The sequence below is a fragment of the Armigeres subalbatus genome, chromosome 1 (assembly GCF_024139115.2).
Source record: "Armigeres subalbatus isolate Guangzhou_Male chromosome 1, GZ_Asu_2, whole genome shotgun sequence".
In the NCBI taxonomy this organism is placed as follows: Eukaryota; Metazoa; Arthropoda; class Insecta; order Diptera; family Culicidae; genus Armigeres; species Armigeres subalbatus.
The window spans coordinates 292850060-292872151 of NC_085139.1; the positions used below are offsets into that span (position 1 = coordinate 292850060).

General features: G+C 44.2%; 1 protein-coding gene across 2 annotated transcripts in view; it reads left to right on the forward strand.

Moving 5' to 3' along the window:
• Nucleotides 1–12414, forward strand: part of LOC134207727 (integrator complex subunit 6) — a 48908-nt gene extending 36494 nt beyond the window's left edge. For both annotated transcript variants that reach the window (XM_062683574.1, XM_062683575.1), the window contains exon 3: nt 9241–12414. In XM_062683574.1, coding sequence (XP_062539558.1) covers nt 9241–11976 — 2736 coding nt within the window. In that variant the 3' untranslated portion in view covers nt 11977–12414. The remainder of the gene's footprint in view (nt 1–9240) is intronic.
• The last annotated feature ends 9678 nt before the right edge of the window (nt 12415–22092 follow it).

Consider the following 22092-nt stretch of genomic DNA (forward strand, 5'->3'; position numbering starts at 1 on the left):
CTGATGTTAGGTGGGACACTAAACAGCCCTGACACGACGGCCCTCCGACAAGACGGGAGGTTTGCGCAGGCCCAATAAGCCGCCTTTAAAAACAACTATTACGAACGACATAGAAGATAATACGACTCGATACAATCGGCAACGACCTAGGCGACGAATAAAGGATCACGATTGGAAGCTTGGAACATGGAACTGCAAGTCGCTAGGCTTCGCAGGTTGCGACAGGATATTCTACGATGAATTACATCCCCGCAACTTCGATGTCGTAGCGCTGCAGGAAATCTGCTGGACAGGACAGAAAGTGTGGAAAAGCGGGCATCGAGCGGGCATCTACCAAAGCTGTGGCACCACCAACGAGCTGGGAACCGGCTTCATAGTCCTGGGAAAGATGCGCCAACGCGTGATTGGGTGGCAGCCAATCAACGCAAGGATGTGCAAGCTGATGATAAAAGGCCGTTTCTTCAACTATAGCATCATCAACGTGCACTGCCCACACGAAGGGAGATCCGACGACGAGAAAGAAGCGTTCTATGCGCAGCTGGAGCAGACATATGGGTCAAACACAATTGATACGTTTGCGTGCGTTTTGACAGTTTTCCCATGGGAATACTGTCAAAACGCACGCAAACATATCAATTGTGTTTGGCCCAATACGATGGATGCCCACTGCGGGACGTCAAAATCGTCATCGGTGACATGAACGCTCAGGTAGGAAGGGAGGAAAAGGTCCGCGGAATGGTAGTCCGAAGCACTTTCTTCCCCCGCAAGAATATCCACAAGGCCACATGGAAATCACCTAATCAAGTAACGGAAAACCAAATCGAACACGTTCTAATCTACGGTAAATTCTTCTCCGACATCACGAACGTACGCACTTACAGCAGTGCGAATATTGAATCCGACTACTACCTCGTTGCAGTATGTCTGCGCTCAAAACTCTCGACGGTGATCAACACGCGTCGGAGTTGTCCGCCGCGGCTAAACATTTGGCGGCTACAATACGGTAGACTAGCCCAAGACTATGCGCAGCAGCTGGAAGTGGCACTTCCAACGGAAGAGCAGCTACGCGCAGCATCTCTTGAAGATGGCTGGAGAGATACTCGATCCGCCATTGGAAGCACCGCACCCGCTGCACTAGGCACGGTGGCTCCGGATCAGAGGAACGACTGGTATGACGGCGAATGTGAGCAGTTAGTTGAGGAGAAGAATGCAGCATGGGCGAGATTGCTGCAACACCGCACGAGGGCGAACGAGGCACGATACAAACGGGCGCGGAACAGACAAAACTCGATTTTCCGGAGGAAAAAGCGCCAGCAGGAAGATCGAGACCGTGAAGAGACGGAGGAACTGTACCGCGCTAATAACGCACGAAAGTTCTATGAGAAGTTGAACCGTTCACGTAAGGGCCACGTGCCACAGCCCGATATGTGTAAGGACATAAACGGGAACCTTCTTACAAACGAGCGTGAGGTGATCCAAAGGTGGCAGCAGCACTACGAAGCGCACCTGAATGGCGATATGGCAGACAACGGTGGCGGTATGGTAATGAACCTAGGAGCACGCGCGCAGGACATGCGACTTCCGGCTCCGAATCTCCAGGAAATCCAGGAGGAGATCGGCCGGCTGAAAAACAACAAAGCCACTGGAGTTGACCAACTACCAGGAGAACTGTTTAAACACGGTGGTGAGGCACTGGCTAAAGCGCTGCACGGGGTGATTACCAAGGTTTGGGAGGATGAGGTTCTGCCGCAGGAGTGGATGGAAGGTGTCGTGTGTCCCATCTACAAAAAGGGCGATGATGATTAAAACGCATTTACATCGTGCGACCCCCAGTCAGGATCGATCGCCGCTTGCTCTTGGCGCGAAAGGATGTTCGCCCATGTTCGCCGCTTTTTCTAGGCGCGAAAAGAAGGAGAGAGAAAATGTAATAGAATAAGAAGGTACAGTTTGAATAAATTTGTCGATCAGTTAAGACGCGTGTTTTTTGATTCACCAACATATCTCCCGAAAACCAATTCTTACAAAATATTCAAGAACATTTTGGTCCATTCGTACCGGATAACCATTCCGTGATGGTCTTTGGTTGATTTGTGGTGAAATTCCGGATAAAATCGCGAGAACTTTGGATTTCCACCGGTTGGAAAAAGCTATCGGCAAACCGGCCGATTGACGCGTATTGCGTGTTGGTGTTAGTGCGTGCGCGAAACATGTTCGATCGTGTTCGACACGCGGTCGAGTGAAAAGTGGAAAATTCTAGAACAAAACTGAAACTGTGAATCTGAAGATAAGTAAATTGTGGGTCTAATGACCGAAGAAACTCCTCAAATCCAACGGAGTATTATCCCAAGGATCCTTCTGGAAACTGCAAGTGAGCCGCCGGTGAATAATCTTTCGGTGCAACAACAGAAGCAGGAACAAATCGCAAGGAAATGTCGAAGAAGCTTGAGAAGATTCTCGATCATCGTGATTTGGCGAAGGAAAGAATGCTCCGGATCCGTGAGGGATTGGCTGTGGCTAACATCAGCATTCATTGGCTGCGACTACAACTCGAAACACTTCGTCAGTGTAACGATGAACTGCAGAAAACGTATCTGGATATTTGTGACTTTGTTCCAAGGGATCAGCGTGAAGGACACAAACAAAGCCATTTCCAGGACGAAGAGCTGCACGCTGAGCTTTTTGTGAACATCCAATCGGAAATTGCAAAGTGGAATGCAGCTGAAGAGGAGAAAAAGCGAGGGAATATGAGTGCCTTAGCTCCGGCATTTGTTCCGCAGCAACCGGTGGTAGTAAATAGCTCCACACCTCATCTGCATGTGCCGCTGCCAACATTCGATGGTAGTCTCGAGAACTGGTACTCGTTCAAATGCATGTTCAAAACCATCATGAGCAGGTACCCCAACGAGTCACCAGCCATAAAGCTGTACCACTTGAAAAATTCTCTCGTCGGAGGTGCAGCAGGGAAAATCGATCAAGACGTGATCAACAATAACGATTACGAATCAGCGTGGAAGATGCTCGAGGACACCTACGAAGACGAGCGACTCATCATCGACACACACATAGACGCTTTGCTCGCACTACCAAAGATGAATAGTGAGAACGGTAATGAATTGCGGAATTTGCTTGATATCTGCACGAAACACGTCGATGCATTGAAGAACCGATCGTTACCAGTCGAAGGTCTTGCCGAGATGATCCTGCTCAATGTCATTGCCAAACGCCTTGACAAGGAAACACGAAAACTATGGGAATCGCAAATCCCGTCAGATGAACTGCCCACCTACACCGAGACGATCGATTTCCTTCGAGAACGAAGCCGTATACTCCAGAAGATGAAAGGCTACAACGAACTACGTCCATCAGTTTCCACGAGACAGAAAGGTAAACCATCCGACATCAAGCCCGTCCAAAGCAGGAATTTTGTGCAAACGTCGAATCAGTCCAAGGAATCATGTGCATGCTGTGGAAATGAACACCTAATCTACAAGTGCGACGTGTTCAAGGACATGACGATAAGCGAGCGATACACCAAAGTGAAGCAGACTGGCCTTTGCTTTAATTGCCTACGACGAGGTCATCGTACTGGAGAATGCAACTCGGATAGAACGTGTAAAACATGCAAACGAAAGCATCATAGTTTGCTCCATGAGAACAAGACCACAGCTCCACAATTTGGAGTAAGCCAGTCATCCGCGGTAACATCATCAGTCCCAGAAGAACATTGTGAAGTCGCTGGACAAGCACCAGGAAGTGTCAACTGTGCTCGAGCGGCAACGACAAAGCAAGTGCTTCTTTCGACGGCAGAGGTAGAAGTATATGGTTCCGGGAATAACCGCCTAGCATGCCGAGCTTTGTTGGATTCCGGATCTGACTCGCATCTCATCAGTGAAGCATTCGCGTGGAAGTTGAATATACCAATGGAGCGCGTTAACATTCCAATCAGCGGAGTGAATAATGCTGCGACACGAGTCAAGCACAAGCTTCATACCACGATTAGCTCACGTGTCAATCCATTCGTCGTTGATTTGGATTTCCTTGTCGTACCGACGATAACTGCGAATCTGCCCATCACCAAGGTGGACGTGCGTTCTTGGATCATTCCTGCTAATCTTGCGTTTTCAGACCCATCGTTCCATACTCCCGACGAAATCCAAATGATTATCGGTGCTGAACTATTTTTCGACCTGATCAAGACCGGCCGCATGAAACTTGCTGAAGGAACGCCTACGTTAATCGAAACACAGCTGGGTTGGATTGTTAGCGGTCCGGTAAAGGCGATACAAATCGGCCCCACACATGCAGTTTGCCAATTGAACCACATCGATGACCAACTAAATCGCACCCTTGTGAAGTTTTGGGAACTCGAAACCTGCATAGAAGCATCTCCATATACGCCAGCGGAACAAGCCATCGAGGAACACTACGAGCGAACGACTTCACGCGACGAAAGTGGTCGGTACCAAGGTATCTAAAATGGAGGTAATACAATATGTCAAATTACCCAATCGTCCATATTGGAAAAGCTGGCCGGTTTGTTTTGATAGCAAACACAAGCAAGCTACGAAAATGCAACAACGCCCATGCGTCGTTTTTCTTTTGTGAGTCACGTCAATTTAGTTTTAAATTGTTTTTACTGGCACTGTTTAATATCGAACCAAACATTTTGTTGAAAAAGATCGTACCATATATTTTAATACCATCTATCTTATCTCCAGAAGACAAAAAGCAAGTATAACATCAATATTTCATGTCTGAGCAAATGCCTTGATTTCCTTGAGGCTTCCAAGTTTCACCGTGCCCGCAAAAAGATGTCCAGATTTCCAACCGCTTGTAATCGAGTGGAAATCGGTGTACAACAACATCTCCAAGATGTTTTATAATCTTGTTTCCACATCTAAAATAAGAAAAATATGCTCGAATCCATTCGAAACTAGTTTATCGTTAATATTTACAGTTCGACAACAACCATATTTTCGAATGATTGCGCGACGCAAACACCTCGATGGGAACGATGGAAACCGAGGTGTGCAGTAATATAAACAAGACGCCTAGCCAGCCACCCAGTTTGGTAAGTGGCTGGCTGTCATTTTCCAACCCCCTCTCAAATACCTCTGCCCGCACCCAGTGACTGCTTAGATTACCGTACCTAGAGCTCAAGATACCTTGGTCGGTACATTGTCAAACTGCCGTTTAACCAAAACAAGAGCCAACTTGGTGACTCTTTGGAAACGGCACGAGTACGATTCAACCGACTACTGAGATCTTTCGCAAACGACGAGAAGAAAAAACGCTACACCGAATTCATGGATGAGTACCTAGAATTAGGCCATATGGTGGAAGTGCATGACAAACCCGAGGATTGCTACTTCTTACCCCACCATGCTGTCTATAAGGAGTCAAGCTCTTCGACAAAGATTCGTGTAGTTTTCGACGCTTCGGCTAAGACAACATCTGGTCTATCATTGAACGACGCTTTAGGAGTTGGACCAACAGTGCAAAACGATCTCATCACGATATTATTACGATTCTGCTGCTACCCTGTGGTACTGACAGCGGACATTCCTAAAATGTACAGGCAGGTACAAGTACACAAAGACGACAGGAAATACCAGCGCATTTTGTGGCTCAACACGAACAACGAGATGGCAACATTTGAGCTAACCACCGTGACGTACGGTTGCGCCAGTGCACCCTATCTGGCAACGCGAACATTATTGCAATTGGCAAAGGATGAAGCAACTGACCTACCACTTGCATCAAAAGTCATTGAGGACAACAGCTACATCGACGATTTTCTCACCGGTGGTAGGAACGAACAAGAAGTAATAAAAATCTACAAGCAACTAACTGAGCTTCTACGACGAGGAGGATTTGGAGTGCACAAGTTTTGCTCCAACAGCAAAGCTGTGCGAGATATCATACCACACGATCTCCAAGAGACTCTTTCCAACTTCGAAGAAGCCGATATCAACAACGTGATTAGGACTCTTGGCCTTATTTGGAATCCCAATGAAGACTACTTCACATTCAATGTCACCTTATTGGATGGTAGAGTAGGAAACACGAGGCCAACCAAACGAAGCGTACTTTCTGCGATTGGACACCTATTCGATCCGTGTGGATACCTCGGTCCTGTGACGACGACAGCGAAACTGCTGATGCAGGACTTATGGAGGCTCAAATTGAATTGGGACGACGAGCTTCCTAACGAGCAATACGAACTGTGGACCACATTCCGAGAACAGCTTCCATTGGTTAACGCGCTACGAAAGAAACGGTGTGTAATCACAAGTGAGGCAACAACATTGGAGCTTCACGGATTTTCGGACGCTTCCCAGCGTGCATACGGGGCAGTCTTGTACACTAGGTGCATCTCCCCTAATGGAACTGTGAGCGTTGAGCTAGTTTGCAGCAAATCGAGAGTGGCTCCCTTGAAGCCAATGACTATTCCTCGTCTGGAATTATGCGGAACACTGCTTCTGGCACGTTTGGTGGAGAAAACGATTTCGGCGATGAAAATACTTTTCTCGAAAGTGACACTCCACACTGACTCACAAGCAAGGCATATACCGTATACCGTATACCGTGACTCACAAGTATGTTTAAGTTGGTTTGCAAAGTCACCGCTTGCTTTGAATCAGTTTGTTGCAAATCGTGTTGCTACAATACACGAGCTAACGCAAGACTACAAGTGGTGTTATGTGCGAACGTATGACAATCCTGCCGACATAATTTCCCGTGGTGTACTACCGGCAGAACTATTCGAGATGGAACAGTGGTTCAAAGGTGCACCAACTCTGTGGCTGCAAGACTCTTCTGACAACGTTGAAAGAATTTATTTGGATGACAATGAGCTGCCAGAACTTAAGCCGGCGTTAGTTGCAACTGCCGTACAACGACCAATGTCATTGGACCTGACAAGGATGAGCAGTTTTCGCCGCCTACAACGTGCGTGGGCGTATGTGTTGCGTTTTATCAAAAACGTGCGTACGAAGGTTCGTAACACTTCCGACTTGCAAGTGTGTGAAATCGCTGAAGCAACACAAACTATACTGAAGCTCGTGCAGAAGGAGGCGTTTGATGAGATTTTCGATGCTATGGTAAAGGGTAAGCAGTTAAAGCAGTACCGAGGTTTAGCTCTTTTCATCGATAAGGATAGGATCATCAGGGTTGGTGGTCGCCTGAAATATTCATCGATACCCTATGACGGCAAGCATCAAATATTGTTGCCAGAAAAGCATCACGTGACTGAAATTCTGGTTCGTCAACTGCACATCGATAATTTTCATGTTGGACAACGAGGATTGTTGGCTATTCTACGCGAACGCCATTGGCCCATCAAAGCAAGGTTGCTAATAAAACGCATCGTCTCCAAATGCAGAGAAATTCGGAGGCGCATAGTGGCTGGAAATCGAACGTACTTTGGACTCCGTAAGACGCTCCGATCGAATAGAGTTCGCCGCCGTACCAAACTGACTATCTACAAAACGCTTATAAGACTGGTAGTTCTCTACGGACACCAGACCTGGACGATGCTCGTGGAGGACCAACGTGCACTGATAGTTTTTGAAAGGAAAGTGTTGCGTACCATCTATGGTGGGGTGCAGATGGCGGACGGTACGTGGAGGAGGCGAATGAACCACGAGTTGCATCAGCTGCTGGGAGATCCATCCATCGTTCACACCGCGAAAATCGGACGACTGCGGTGGGCCGGGCACGTAGCCAGAATGTCGGACAGTAATCCGGTGAAAATGGTTCTCGACAACGATCCGACGGGAACAAGAAGGCGAGGTACACAGCGGGCAAGGTGGAGGTGGAGGACGATTTGCGGATCCTCCGCAGACTGTGTGGTTGGCGAAGTGCAGCCATGGACCGAGCTGAATGGAGAAGACTTTTATGTGCAGCACAGGCCACTCCGGCCTTAGTCTGATAATAAATAATGAACCCGAACGACCGTCGAAAACTTGTTGAATGAATGAATGGCGTACCCGTTCGAATGCGATCCTTAAATCGAAGCTGATAAGCTTTTGCTTCTTTCGAGTAGAGGCTCCAGAAGATATTCAAACGGATTTGCCCCGGCCCCCGATTGCTTGTGGTTCATTTGCAATCTTATTTTCAGTTGCGTGATAGGATTAGGTTTGCTGTGTGATAACAGAGGTACCGTGACCTGCCCTAATTCCGCGCATCGCCTAATACCGTGGTTTTTATCAAAAATCAGAACCTGGCTATCATGGACATCGTATTATTTGGTGAAATGTTCAAACATATTATGTTTGAACATTTCATCAAATAATGTGATGTCCATGATAGCCAGGTTCTGATTTTTTATGAAAACCACGGTATTAGGCGATGCGCGGAATTAGGGCAGGTCACGGTATTAGGCCAGCGCGCTATTGAAGAAATTCTCTTTGGCCGCTTGCTGGACAGTGCCTGAGGTAGCGTACACTTTGCAGATGATCGTGTCGTTCTGACTCTTATAAACGTGTGTGACGTTAGTGTTCTCCTTCACCGTAACAGCTCTATGCCTCATGTGGTCCACAACAAGGAAACATGTTCGTTCTCTACTTCTAGCTAGCACACAACATCGAGGCTTTAATTGTTGATGAAAGTTCCGTCGTCCTGTGCGGTGTCGCATCTCTGCTTCTTGCCGGATGGGCAACTTCGGCTTTGGCAATTTTATGTCGATGACGACGAATCATCCATCTCATTAACGGCTGTTCGAATTTGCGATCGAATCGCGCTGAAAGACTTTCTGAAAATATTCACTAAATGCCCTGCCGTAGTGCTTTGTAGGTATGTTCGTATCGATGATGACAATGAGCGGCGTGCATGTTTTACAATCACGGGTTAAGGGTTAAGGCTTCGGCAGCTCGAGCAACACCTTCTGCGATGCTGGGGGTGGAGTGACAGAGCGTTGATTAACAGGTTCAATGATCAGAGTTTTCGTATCATTCGTCTTCTTTAATGGTTATTATGGCCCCGTTTGCTTCGTCACATTGGTGTAGATTTTCTGCACTAGTAGGTACTTATATTTACTCACTTTGGTTGGGGTACTGCATACCGGATTTGAAGGCTATTGCAAAAAGCTCTCCATTCAAAGCTAGATTTTAATCACCTTGTTTTACTTTTTCTGAAAGCTCGCAATAATTGTTAATACCTAATCTAAATACTTTACTTAATACCATCATCGGTACTTTCTTCCACATTCTAAACCCGTCTCAATGCTTTCCATTCCAGGTCACGGGTGGTCGATCCTACAAGATCCGCTCGCAATACGTACTGAACCAGTGCATCGAAAGTTTGGTGCAGAAGGTCCAGCCGGGAGTGGTGATCCACTTCGACCAGCTGCTTACGACCAACAATGGCGAAAACGGCGCCGCAGGTGGCGCGGATCTGCAATTCCAGTCGATCAAACGCATGATCTACGTACAGAAACACCCGCAGCAGAAAACGTTCCCGGTGGGCTTCTGGCCAATACCGGAACCCTACTGGCCGGATCCGAAAACAAGCACCCTGCCGCCACGGGACGCTCATCCGAAGATCAAAATCATTACCCCCTGCTGCGATGAGCCGGTGATGCTGCGTAACTTCCCAATCGACAAGTACGAACTGGAACCGAGCCCGCTGACGCTGCAGATCTTGTCCAAAAAAGAAACCAACAAGGTGTGGCCACTGATCGTATCCAGTGGAATGCATGGAATCGAGATGCCGTTCGGGTTTCTGAAGCCGAGCAGCACGATGACGGTGGTCAGTTTGTATGTCCTGCCGTACAATTATCAGACCTTTCTGCCACTGATAAATGATCTATTTCATAAGTACAACCTCAATCCGCCGAACGATTGGATCTACAAGTTCAGCAACTACGTGAAATCGATCCCACAGTACTATTGTCCGTTCCTGCGGCGGGCTCTGGCCACGACGCCTAATGTACCTTACCAGCTGGTGCAATACATACTGCCGGAGAACTTGGACAGCTATCTGAGCCCGGCGGTGGCGAATCATCTCAAGCAGATGAAAAACACGGCCAAACAGGATCAAGAGAATTTATGCTTGAGGGTGTTCAAGCAGTTGAAGCAGCCGAAGCCCGCCTACCATCAGTTGGAAACGGTGAAACTGAACCCGGGCTTACAGCTAAAGCGCGACCTGATATCGCATCCAATGCTGAAGGATGCGTTCAACAAAGTTCACGCGGACATTGCTAGTTTTGATAACTACACGATTGTGGTACCCACAGTGATGAGGCCAGCTTCGACGAAAAACTATCGAAATCCGTTCGACATCCCCAGGCGGGATCTGATCGACGAGATTGCCCGAATGCGGGAAAACTTCTTCCGGTTGCCGACTAGTGGGATCACGGTGTTCACCAAGGATAGTGGGCACTGCTTGCCGATTGCGGACATGGGTAACTACCAGGAGTATCTGAAGAATAAGGATGCACCACTCAGGGAACTGGAGCCGACCAACGTGAGGCAGCATATGTTCGGTAACCCGTACAAGAAGGACAAGAACATGGTGATGGTGGACGAAGCAGACTTGAACGAAATTGCACCGATGAAGGGTGGACGAGGTGAGATGGCAGGTGCTCTGAAGAGTAGGACAGATCCAAATGCAAGACTGAGCCGAAAGCGGAAAGCGGGACCAATTAGAAAAGATTACGTTTTCAAACGACGATGTTTTGGATTGAGTATGAGCTCTTCGTCCAGTGTGACGTCGGATACGAGTTCTCAGTCGGACTTCACATCGGATGATGATAGTGCTTCCGTGAGCAGCATCGGATCGGAGGTGGATCTCGATGACGATCAGGACGGTAGGTTAGTGGTGGACTTCGAATTCCCCAACGATAAAGATGAGGAAAGTCCCATCAATGCTCACGTACAGAAGTTCATCGAAGGTCCAGACGAAGGTGGCAGCATTGGCGCGGGACCACCTCCTCCGGATCCCATGATCCCCATAATTCCTGAGTATGCACTTCCACCCGCCTCCATCACACAAATGTCGTACCATCACACGCACCCACATCACCACCATCTACATCAACCGGTAGCTCCTCAGCCGAGTATCGTCGTGGCGTCTTCGTCGAATCCCAGTTCACCGCTGGTCGGAAGCAGCGCCAGCAGCAGTAGTTCCAGTTCCATCAGTTTAGCATCCACTAGCGCATCGTCCAATGACATGAACGATGTGTTGGAAATCTCCAATATTCTTAAAACCTGCCACAATGGCGGCAACAGTTACGCTACCCCGGAGGAACCTCCTCCCGAACCGGAACCCATCAAACCGCACAAACCGTCAAAGTCCAGCAAAAGCGACCATTCTGCTGTGAAAGCAGAAAGCACGACCACTTCCTCCACCGCCGGGAGCGAACGAATACTGCTGAATGGTGGAGACCACTTCCCCGCACCGACAACGTCCAAAGCACCGGCCCCGGCGGTGCGGAAAGGCCCACGTCCACTAACCGAAGCTGAAAAGCAACGATTCCGCGAAGAGAACTACGAAACGCGGACCATAGTCTTCAAAGACATCCGGCGGCCCGGGCGAAACTACTCCCTCCTGTTGGAACACCTCCACCTCATCAAGGGCGATCTGCAGATCAAGCAGGAATTTATTGAGATGTGCGTTCACGAGGCGCTACGGTTTCGAAGGAGAAAAATGGCCGACAATATCCAGGAGTGGTGGGACGCTCAACTGGAAGCGATGAAACAGGAAGAAAAAGTCCAGCAAAAGCAGCAGCAGCAGCCAACAAAGGCAAATTGTGTCAATAATAGCGCTTATTCGAATCACCAATCGGCGGCACGGCATTCGCGACTGTCGGCCGCCGGAAGTTCTAGCAGCAGCAGCAGTAGTAGCAGTAGTAGTTCAAGCAGTAGTAAAAGCAGTAGTATCCTTTTTTCCCACCAGTCACATCCCCCCAACAAGCAGCAGCACCACGGGCAACACAAACATTCGAATCATCAGAGTGGTAGCAGTAGGATATGAGAGTCGGTGGACGCCGGAGGCGGAGGCGGGTGTTAAATTGTAAATTTATGCAGAACGTTAGTTTTTTCTTAAAATTTTATTTGATCATTGTTCAAAGTGTAGTTAAACAAAAGGACTGAGAACAAAAATGTTTATTATTTTTTTCTGGTTAGCGAAGGTGTAAAAATAGTTCAAAACAACTTGCTGCAAGAGATGGATGGAATGCGCGGGCAAGCGAGAGTGTGAGATCGTAACACAATTTGTTCTACAACAGAAGGTAGTTTTGTTACTGTTTTCCTTTTTATTAATTTTAAAGTATGCAAAAAGATTACGGAAGGAAAATTTAAAATCAAATTGAATCACTTTGATAAAGGTAGAAAAGCAAAAATGTAGTGGTAAGGACAAGAGAAGTTGAGTGTAAATAGATAAATGTTAAATAAAACGCCTACATGATAAGAAGATGTTGGATTTTTTCATGGCGTTTTACACGCCAGCGATGACCATCTGAATATCAAGATATATGATTGGTTACATCAAAATCTGAATGCGAAGATCCGACCCAACAACTCGAACCATGAGTCTCGACGAAATGAGCGAAAGCGGAGAGCTGTTTGCAGAATTCTGTGGGAACAACGACATAGAGATCCGGGGGATCGCTCTTCCCTTTTCCGCGTAGGTCTCCCGTAATGGCTTTACAGAAAATCACATCTGTCTTAGTCGAAAATGGAAACAGAGCCTTCTTGATGTACGGAATAAACGTAGTACCAAAATTGCGACTGATCACCTCCTCATTGGCGAAATACGCCTGCGCATTGCGCGGATTAATCGGCGGAAGTAGAGAAGAAATGTTAGGCTCTTTAGTGGAGGAGGAGAGAGTTGGATGACGATTCAACACACGCCGACTGGAAGATGCTACGGTGAAAAGGTCTTTCTTCGAAGAACTAGTGATACGTGCTGTAGATATTCTGGAAGGTGGCTGCGTGGAAGATCAATACATTACTACCATCATGCGCATATTTGTTCCATGTTTGCTGGGATTTCCTATGTACATGAGATAATTATGCGTATAACGACAGAATATACTGCCATCAAGAGCACCTTCATCGCCACCAGAGAGAATAATCTGGGCGAACGCGCACCCAGAGAAAACAATGGATCACCAATGAGACCTGGCTGAAAATAGAGAAGCCAAAGCCGCGATAGAACGAACTAAAACCTGAGGAGCCAGAGTCTTAGTTCGTTAACGATACTCGTCTCTTTAGAAAGTAATGAAACGTTCAAGTCGCATAAGGCCATTTGGCATAATGCCGTTTGGCATAACGATTTAAATTACAGAATGCCATTTGGCATAATGCCCACAAAAAAAAAATAGTTAATCGTTTGAATATATGATTTCCATTTTTAGAAGTATGTATTTGCCCGGAATAAGACGAATAGTAGATGACCCCTTTTTCAAAAGTACGAAATTGTTCAGAGTAAAGCGAAGATTGTATGATTTCTTCTTTAACCTTCGGGGACTCGCGCCGTTGTAAAAAGTACAACAGGTTCGAAAAAAGCACGCTTCTCGTTCACAACACAGGCGGGATTGCGTGAACGGTCCAGGATGAAGCGAGTCCCGGAAGGTGAAGTACACATTTGCCCGGAATAAGACAAATGAGTAGATAACCCATTTAAAAGTACGCATTTGCCCGAAATAAGGAAAGCTATTAGATAACTCCTCCTTAAAAAGGGTAGGGTAGGTTAGATGACCCCTTTTTCAAAAGGACGCATTTTCCTGGAAGACGGCAGAAGACTAGACTGCCGTTCTACGCATAACTGTCCCATGTATATAGGAAATCCCAGCAAACATGGGACAAATATGCGTATGACGGCAGTAGATGACTCCTTCAAAAAAACGCATTCGCCCGGAAAAAGTTGAAGCATATAAATAATAAAGTTGTCTTTCTTTCGCGTACGATCGGAATAAGACAAATAAGCAGGTGATTTCTCGCTTAACTTTTCAAAAGGACCTAAGTAACATTTTTTTCATGATTTAATTTGAATATTGCAATCAACAGACCAATATGGATTTATTTGATTGCAGTACTCAAATTAAATCATGAAAAAAAATGTTACTTAGGTCCTTTTGAAAAGTTAAGCGAGATTTCATCTTTTAGCACACAATTGCTCCTTATAACGTGAAAGAACGCTCGCATTTGCTTGGAAGAATTCTATAGGGACGTTCCGATATATCGGAATATCGATATAATTGTTTCGATATCCGATATTTTTGTATCGATATTTTGCATTCAATATATCGGTCATATCGATATTTTTGCTTTCGATATCGATATATTGAATAAAAAATGGACACAAAGCACATTACATGATAAAATACATAGTTTTGAATAACTGAACAATGAATCTGAGTAAGGAATGTTGGCATTCAGTATTTGAAGAAACGAGCAATGGGTAATGTTTTGAACATAACCGCGAGTAGACGCTGGACTATATAAACGTAATGTATTTTCATTCAACTTTTGAATTTCTGGTGTTTGATAATAAGTATTGATTTTGGAAATAACAAGCTGTGTAGAATTATTAGCAGTTTGTGTATTCAAAACTTCAGGAAATAAAACTAATAGATAAAAACATAATCAGATATCAGAATAGCCGTGAACTCCGATCTATGCGATGGGCGATCGCATCAATTGCAATCGACACCACTGCATCCGACCATCATCAAGCATAGAATAACAAAAAAATATGTCCACTTCTTTCATGCATATTCTCCTGCTGTGCACGTAAACACAGCCAACGAACGAGAAAAAATAATACTGGAAGACCCATCGACCGGTAGGGCAGCTCTCCCAATGGCTGCTGTACGCAAACACAGCGAACGAACGAAAAAAAAATGCACGAGTAAAAAGCACGTCAGTACGTGCTGCTGTTACAAACTGAAATGACTCACACACGGCAGGCACAGCTTCTTTCATACACAAAGAAAATATTGCGTTGGACCTGAAGGCCCGTGGGATACTGCATTCTGATGTCCGTGTTAGGAATGCACGGGATTGGTTATATATGGAATTGTTATTGGCTTTGACAAGAATTGAAAATTTCGATAGCTAATCGTTAATAATCTAAAATTTCAATGAAATTGACAAATTGCTGAAGAGTGTCCGAGTCGATTGATATATAAATCTTCGAAATCCACCGAAATATAAAGGCGCTAGTAACGTTCGAAATCTTCCCTTCCAGCGTAACGCTCTCGATTTCCAAAAATCTAAATGACACCCAGTATAGTAAAGAAGGGGCCCTCCTTAGCCGTGCGGTAAGACGCGCGGCTACAAAGCAAGATCATGCTGAGGGTGGCTGGGTTCGATTCCCGGTGCCGGTCTAGGCAAATTTTCGGATTGGAAATTGTCTCGACTTCCCTGGGCATAAAAGTATCATCGTGTTAGCCTCATGATATACAAATGCAAAAATGGTAAAATGGCTTAGAAACCTCGCAGTTAATAACTGTGGAAGTGCTTAATGAACACTAAGCTGCGAGACGGCTCAGTCCCAGTGTGAGGATGTAATGCCAAGAAGAAGAAGAAGAAGATAGTAAAGAAAAACGTAAGTCCTACGTCAGAAAACGTCTATTCCTACTTTTAAACTATTTATTTGATTCGGGACCAGATGAAACTACACTTGCGTAGTGTTGACACTTTTATAATTTGAAAATGCTCATCAAGCTTTTCCCACACCTGTACGAAGTTTGGCACGCAAAGTGACGAGATTTTCCGGCAGAGGTTCTTAAGGTGATTATTGAATGAAGCCCGTGGTGAATTTCAAATTCACCACACGTTTATCTACATACATTTCCAAAAGCCCAAATCTGGCGTAATAGTTTTCGTACAGTGCCGAAATTCAAATTATGATTGTTCAGCATAACTAAGCAAACGATCTACCATTATTTCAGCCCCATACGCGTTATGGTTCTTTCATCTCGTGCTCTTGAAAAAAATATTGGAAAAGCACGTGGTTTACAAAATGACCGATTTCTGGCTTCATGCCGTATAATAGAAAATATATTTTTTCTCGGAAGCGTGCATGAATTAGATTGAGGTGAACGCTGCCGCTGCAGACAGTTGTGACAACTCGCTGCCGCTGAAAACTGGTCTTTAATTTCTAACGTAGAGAAAACAATTCCCTGTGGAAATTTAGAAGAATATCCTGTCGACATTTGGAAATTTCATTCAAAACTATCAGAATTTCTCGTCAAATTTCAAAAACAAAAACATTCCTCGGGAATATAAACAGTTCTGACGGACAAATCCTTCGTTAGATACTTATTATTGTATAAAATGAAGTATATAACTTGGGATCTGGGGCCTCAGAATTGGGGGAAAATCTATGGTGAAACATCATGAGCTGCTGTTACAAAAATCAAAGTTGACATATTCATGACCAGTCCGAAGTCCGAAGCACTTTCATCCCCCGTAAGAATATCCACAAGGCCACATGGAAATCACCTAATCAAGTAGCGGAAAACCAAATCGACCACGTTCTAATCGACGGTAAATTCTTTTCCGACATCACGAACGTACGCACTTACCGCAGTGCGAATATTCAATCCGACCACTACCTCGTTGCAGTATGTCGCGTCAAAGTCGGATGCCGCGGCTTAACATTGGGCGGCTACAAGACTAGCCCAAGGATACGCACAGCAGCTGGAAGTGGCACTCCCAACGGAAGAGCAGCTAGGCGCAGCATCTCTTGAAGATGGCTGGAGAGATATTCGATCCGCCATCGGAAGCACCGCAACCGCTGCACTAGGCACGGTGGCTCCGGATCAGAGGAACGACTGGTATGACGGCGAATGTGAGCAGTTAGTTGAGGAGAAGAATGCAGCATGGGCGAGATTGCTGCAACACCGCACGAGGGCGAACGAGGCACGATACAAATGGGCGCGGAACAGACAAAACTCGATTTTCCGGAGAAAAAAGCACCAGCAGGAAGATCGAGACCGTGAAGAGACGGAGGAACTGTACCGCGCTAATAATGCACGAAAGTTCTTTGAGAAGTTGAACCGTTCACGTTAGGGCCACGTGCCACGGCCCGATATGTGTAAGGACATAAACGGGAACTTTCTTACAAACGAGCGTGAGGTGATCCAAAGGTGGCGGCAGCACTATGAAGAGCACCTGAATGACGATATGGCAGTCAACGGTGGTGGTAAGGTAAGGAACCTAGGAGCACGCGCGCCGGACATGTGACTTCCGGCTCCGAGTCTCCAGGAAATCCAGGAGGAGATCGGCCGGCTGAAAAACAACAAAGCCCCTGGAGTTGACCAACTACCAGGAGAGCTGTTTAAACGCGGTGGTGATGCACTGGCACTGGGGCAGGGTGTCGACTACCTGGAAAAACCTGGAAAGTCAGGGAAAGTCAGGGAATTTCATTTTGGACCTGGAATGTCAGGGAAAGTCAGGGAATTTTAATTGAGGTCAGGGAAAAAAATCACAAAACCCAATATTGAAAATTTATAGTGATTTTTTATTAATTCGAACAATATACTAAACATACTTATGACAATGAAAGTCTGAACCAATTTTAATCCATTGAAAAGGGACCAATCAAAGACTAATTAAGACGTCACTGTAGAGCTCATTCGAGGGACCACTTCTACTACTGCATTTGGTCCCTCGGTACCCAAATTTGACGTTTCTGTGCAGACCCAAGTTTTTTATCTACCTTGCGATAAAATAGAGTTACTAGTAGCCTATGGCAACAACATCTTGTTTGGAAGAATACTTTTGATTTTGTTTTGTTTAGCTCTGCAATGCAATTGCAAATTTATTCTATTATTTTTTCTTATTTTCCAGAATTGGCGTCGATTTAGATTGAGGATATCTACTCGTCGATTCTGGGATAGACAAACAGTACTTATGCAGCGCTTCTATCATTCTCCATATTTTACATGTGTAGCCATCGATGAGAATTTTCCCTGGCTTTTAGTAAGGGCTCTTCAAATTATAACCGGCGTGGGCGTGGTTTAACATTCCAAACTATTACACTTTTTGACTCCTGTGCGAGGTGGCAGCTAATCGGGTAATGGATCAGCCTGAAAACGAGGGTAGTCTCGCTGAACTTCACAGGAGCTCACTCTGGGCATATTTGACTATAGAATGGGGGCTCATCAGCCACCAACTCAAAAGCTCGCCACCACCCAGGAATTCGTACTCCTTTCCTGTAATCTGTGAATGTCTGGAGCGGCAGATTGGAACTACATGTTCTATTCAATTTGTCTTATCCTCACTGCTATTGAACAAAGACAAATATCTATTGTGCAGTAGTAATTAAAAACGATGTTTGTAATTTTTTTGATATCTAATTTTATTCATGTGGGTGGTTACTTGAATCAAATATTGTATGACGTCGCTTTTCAGTCAGGCTTCGACCAGAGGGTTTTTGAACAACTGCACAGTGGCGGTCCTTTAAAGAACTGCGAATTGAAGATCAGGGCAATTTGCTAAAGCTGAACGATTTATCGGGGCAGCTCCATAGACTACATCGTCCGGTTCACCTACATCTCAATCGAAATTATTATACGACAGCTCAAAAATAATCAACAAACTGGCATTTTTTAATATTATTAACTGATTGTGTATGTCAAATGGCAGTTCCTGCCACATTTTTTCAATGTTTTGGTCTACATAACATTTGGAAAGTTACCGTAGCAACACATGAAGCAGTACTAGCTACTCAGCTCTGTACATGCGCCAAGGTGAGAGCATAATGCGGTTGTTCAATTTTCTATTCTGGTACTCCATGAGCACTAAAAAAGTGAGCTCTTGTATGGGACATGAACGTCTTAATTAGTCTTTGGACCAATCAAGGTACTAAAACGTCGAATCAGAACTAATATAACGTTTTAGCTGTTCATCAGACTTCATAGCCGATGAACAATACTTCGAGGCAGTTACAGTCGACAACCACTTCCACTATCAAGCTATAAATCTTATTTTTTGTGTGGCCGTTGGCAGTCGCTAGACTAAAAGTCTACTTCGAACCCTTTTCATGTTCTCCATGGTAATAGAGTTTGTTTCTATTAATCTCTAAGCAATAACAGCCACGTCCCAAAGCCACGTTGCTCAAATGGTCACTGTTGATCCATATTGTCCCCTTTAATATTTTAGATTATTTAGATGGTGTGGTTTTGTGTCGGAGTTGATTTGATTTTTTTGCAGTTTCCTTATTAGTAGCGTTTGAGTCATGTTCAGGGTTGGGAAAACTCAAATTTTCGAAAAATCGAGTATGATCAAACTCACCCACGATTTTACTTTTAAATTATCAAGTGATTAAAACTCGCCAGCGATTAAGAATCGTTTGAAAATCGTATCTTGATTTGAAGCATTTACCGTTACCTTTTTAACTATTTTTCCGTACTAGCATGAAACTATAACGCCAAATCGAAGGTATAACGGGACTGTTGACAATTAGCTATTATTAGTGAAGATTAATGATTGAATGAAAATTCTGTGTTTATTATCGTTTGAGTACAAAATTTGAGAAGTTGTCGCCGACGACAACTCGCCTACTGTTTTCACGTGAAAAGTTTTCACATGAAAATTAAGCACAACACTGGTCATGTTCCCATCAACCAAGAAGTTCTGGAAGTTTGTTCAAATACTTAATCATCAATCGCGAGAGCAATTCCTTATCAAACTATGTTGTTGTATTTATGATATATGAAAAATTCATTAAATGCGATCTATCTTGATAAATTCAAATTGCTGATTAGTAACCAACTCTAATGAAAAATCTAATAGGGTGGGTGTACCAATTGTCGCCATGCATAAGAGCAACTATTTTTTAAAAAATAAGTAAAAGGCATGTGGGTGAACTTTATATATCAAGCGAAAGGTTTTACTCCCTGCTCCTTAGAACAGCTGTGAAGACCACAATAAAATTTGTTATAATCATCAAAATTGATTAGTCCATAATGGGAACGCATGCATCAGTTGTGGCACTATTCTTAATTTTGGTTCCTTATTTGGCAAATCCCATTGTTTTCTTATGGGACTGGCCAAATAGGGACCACTAGTGCGACAACTGGTGCAAAGGACGTCAAAAATTAAGCAAAATCAATTTTTACAATTATGCTTTGCTTGTTTTGGAGAAGGTCAAAGGTTTTATCGTATCATATGAATATGCTTTATCGATCTGAACTTGTTTTGCGGTGATTTGATTGGCCATTTGGCATATAAAGCACTAGTGCGACAACTGGTGCTATAGCCACAACTGGTACATCTAGCCTGTATCACATTACCTGTTGAATAAAATGTAACGCTCAAATATATCTAGTGAAAGCAGTCGAAACTGAATCAAATGGCTGAAATAGGGCATAGTTCAGAACCGTTCAACAAACAATCACCAAACATGTTCAACCTACAACCAACAACTAGATATTTGGAAGTTTTTTTTCTTTGTCTGTCATAGAGTATTTGGAAGCTTGTTAAAAGAAAACGCCGAATAGTATCTTTGTAGACCTGCGACGGTACTCGACAGTATCGGCATCATCTTCAAACAAGATTCTGTAGGTAACGTTTTAAAAACATTTCGTGAACTTCCATTTGATCACTTATAAAGTCATTAGTCGATCCTCGCGTCCTTAGGTGGACAAATTAATAGTCATGTAGAGAGAATGATAACGGATAAAAGCAACATATGGTCTACCTCATGAACGTAGGTGGCGATGTTCTCAATTAAACGTTACTCGATACTCCAAAATCATGCTCGGACGCAAATGGAAGATAAAGTTGTTGTCAATAATAATGTTTCATTTTCACATTCGCAGCTTTTGATGTTTATTAATCAACTTTATCAGGAAGTATTCTGGTTGATCTTTGAGAATTTTCTCCAGAAATTAATTCAGAATTCTCACTGAAACATAAAAAAAATCTCAAAGGATTTAAACAAGCTGTCTCGATAGTTTTTATCCTGAAGCGATGAATTATTATATGAATCCTCGATTTTTTCAAAAACTTGGTAGATTATATGGTGTTTACTTAAATTTGAATTGAATGTCTTCGTGAAGGGATTCATATAGAAAATATGCAAAGGAGTCTTTAAACAGTTTTTTCACGAGTTCTTAAAAAAACTTTAAAAAATCAATAAAATAAATGGAGTACGTGTAGCTCCCCTTAGCATTTAAGACTAGTTAGGCCACTACTCCATAAACACGACCTAATACTCTATGCATATTTTGGATGGGACCATTGCTTTACGACCTGAGTGTATTCAGATCAAAATATTGAAAGTATTTCAGTGGTTAGAATATTTTGCTGTGCTTACTGTAAGTGCTGCATAGATTTATGTGAGCTTGTGGGTATTGGTCTGTAACTTCTTTTAGAAGTCCAAAAACTCCACAGAGTGTGAATAAGAATTCTATACTTGAGAGGCCAGTGGAGGTTTCTCGGCGTTCATGGAAATACCTAATCCGTAAACATTTTAACGGCATTAGAAGGATATCTAGAAACTTCCACGACTGTTTGGAAAGAATTCATAAGTTGTGTCAAAAGATTTCACACAAATTTCCTGAATAATAAGGAAAACTTCAACGATTTGAAGAAGTCCGTCAATAGTCTTAGAGGTCTATTGCGACTCCACCCTAGTAGCACACTTCAGTTCGATTTGGTTACAGCAACTCCAATGTGACTTGATTTGGTCGCATATGAGTCACAGTGACTGATATGTGACAAGCGTGCTACTCGAGCAGGGAGTCCGTGAGAATTCCCAATGGTGGATGAAGGCACCAGAAAAATTATAACTTTAATTGGAGCCAATTTTAGAAAGATGTGGATTATGAAAATCTTTCAGGAGCTCTGCGCATTTACTTGAAACATTGTGAACGACCAGAACTACCTATGATATTCTAAAAATCCTTAAAGTTCTGTTTCTAGAAGTTATTAGGCTTCCAGTAGCTCAGGATATGGATTTCAAGGATTCATTCATGAAGAGATTTTCATACGCTTCTAGGAATTGAAAAAAAAAACATTTCTCATACCTGGAATTCTTAGAGGAATGGTCTGGAAAGTCAGGGAAAGTCAGGGAATTTAATTCTTAAATTTGAGTCGACACCCTGTGGGGGCCCTCCTTAGCCGTGCGGTA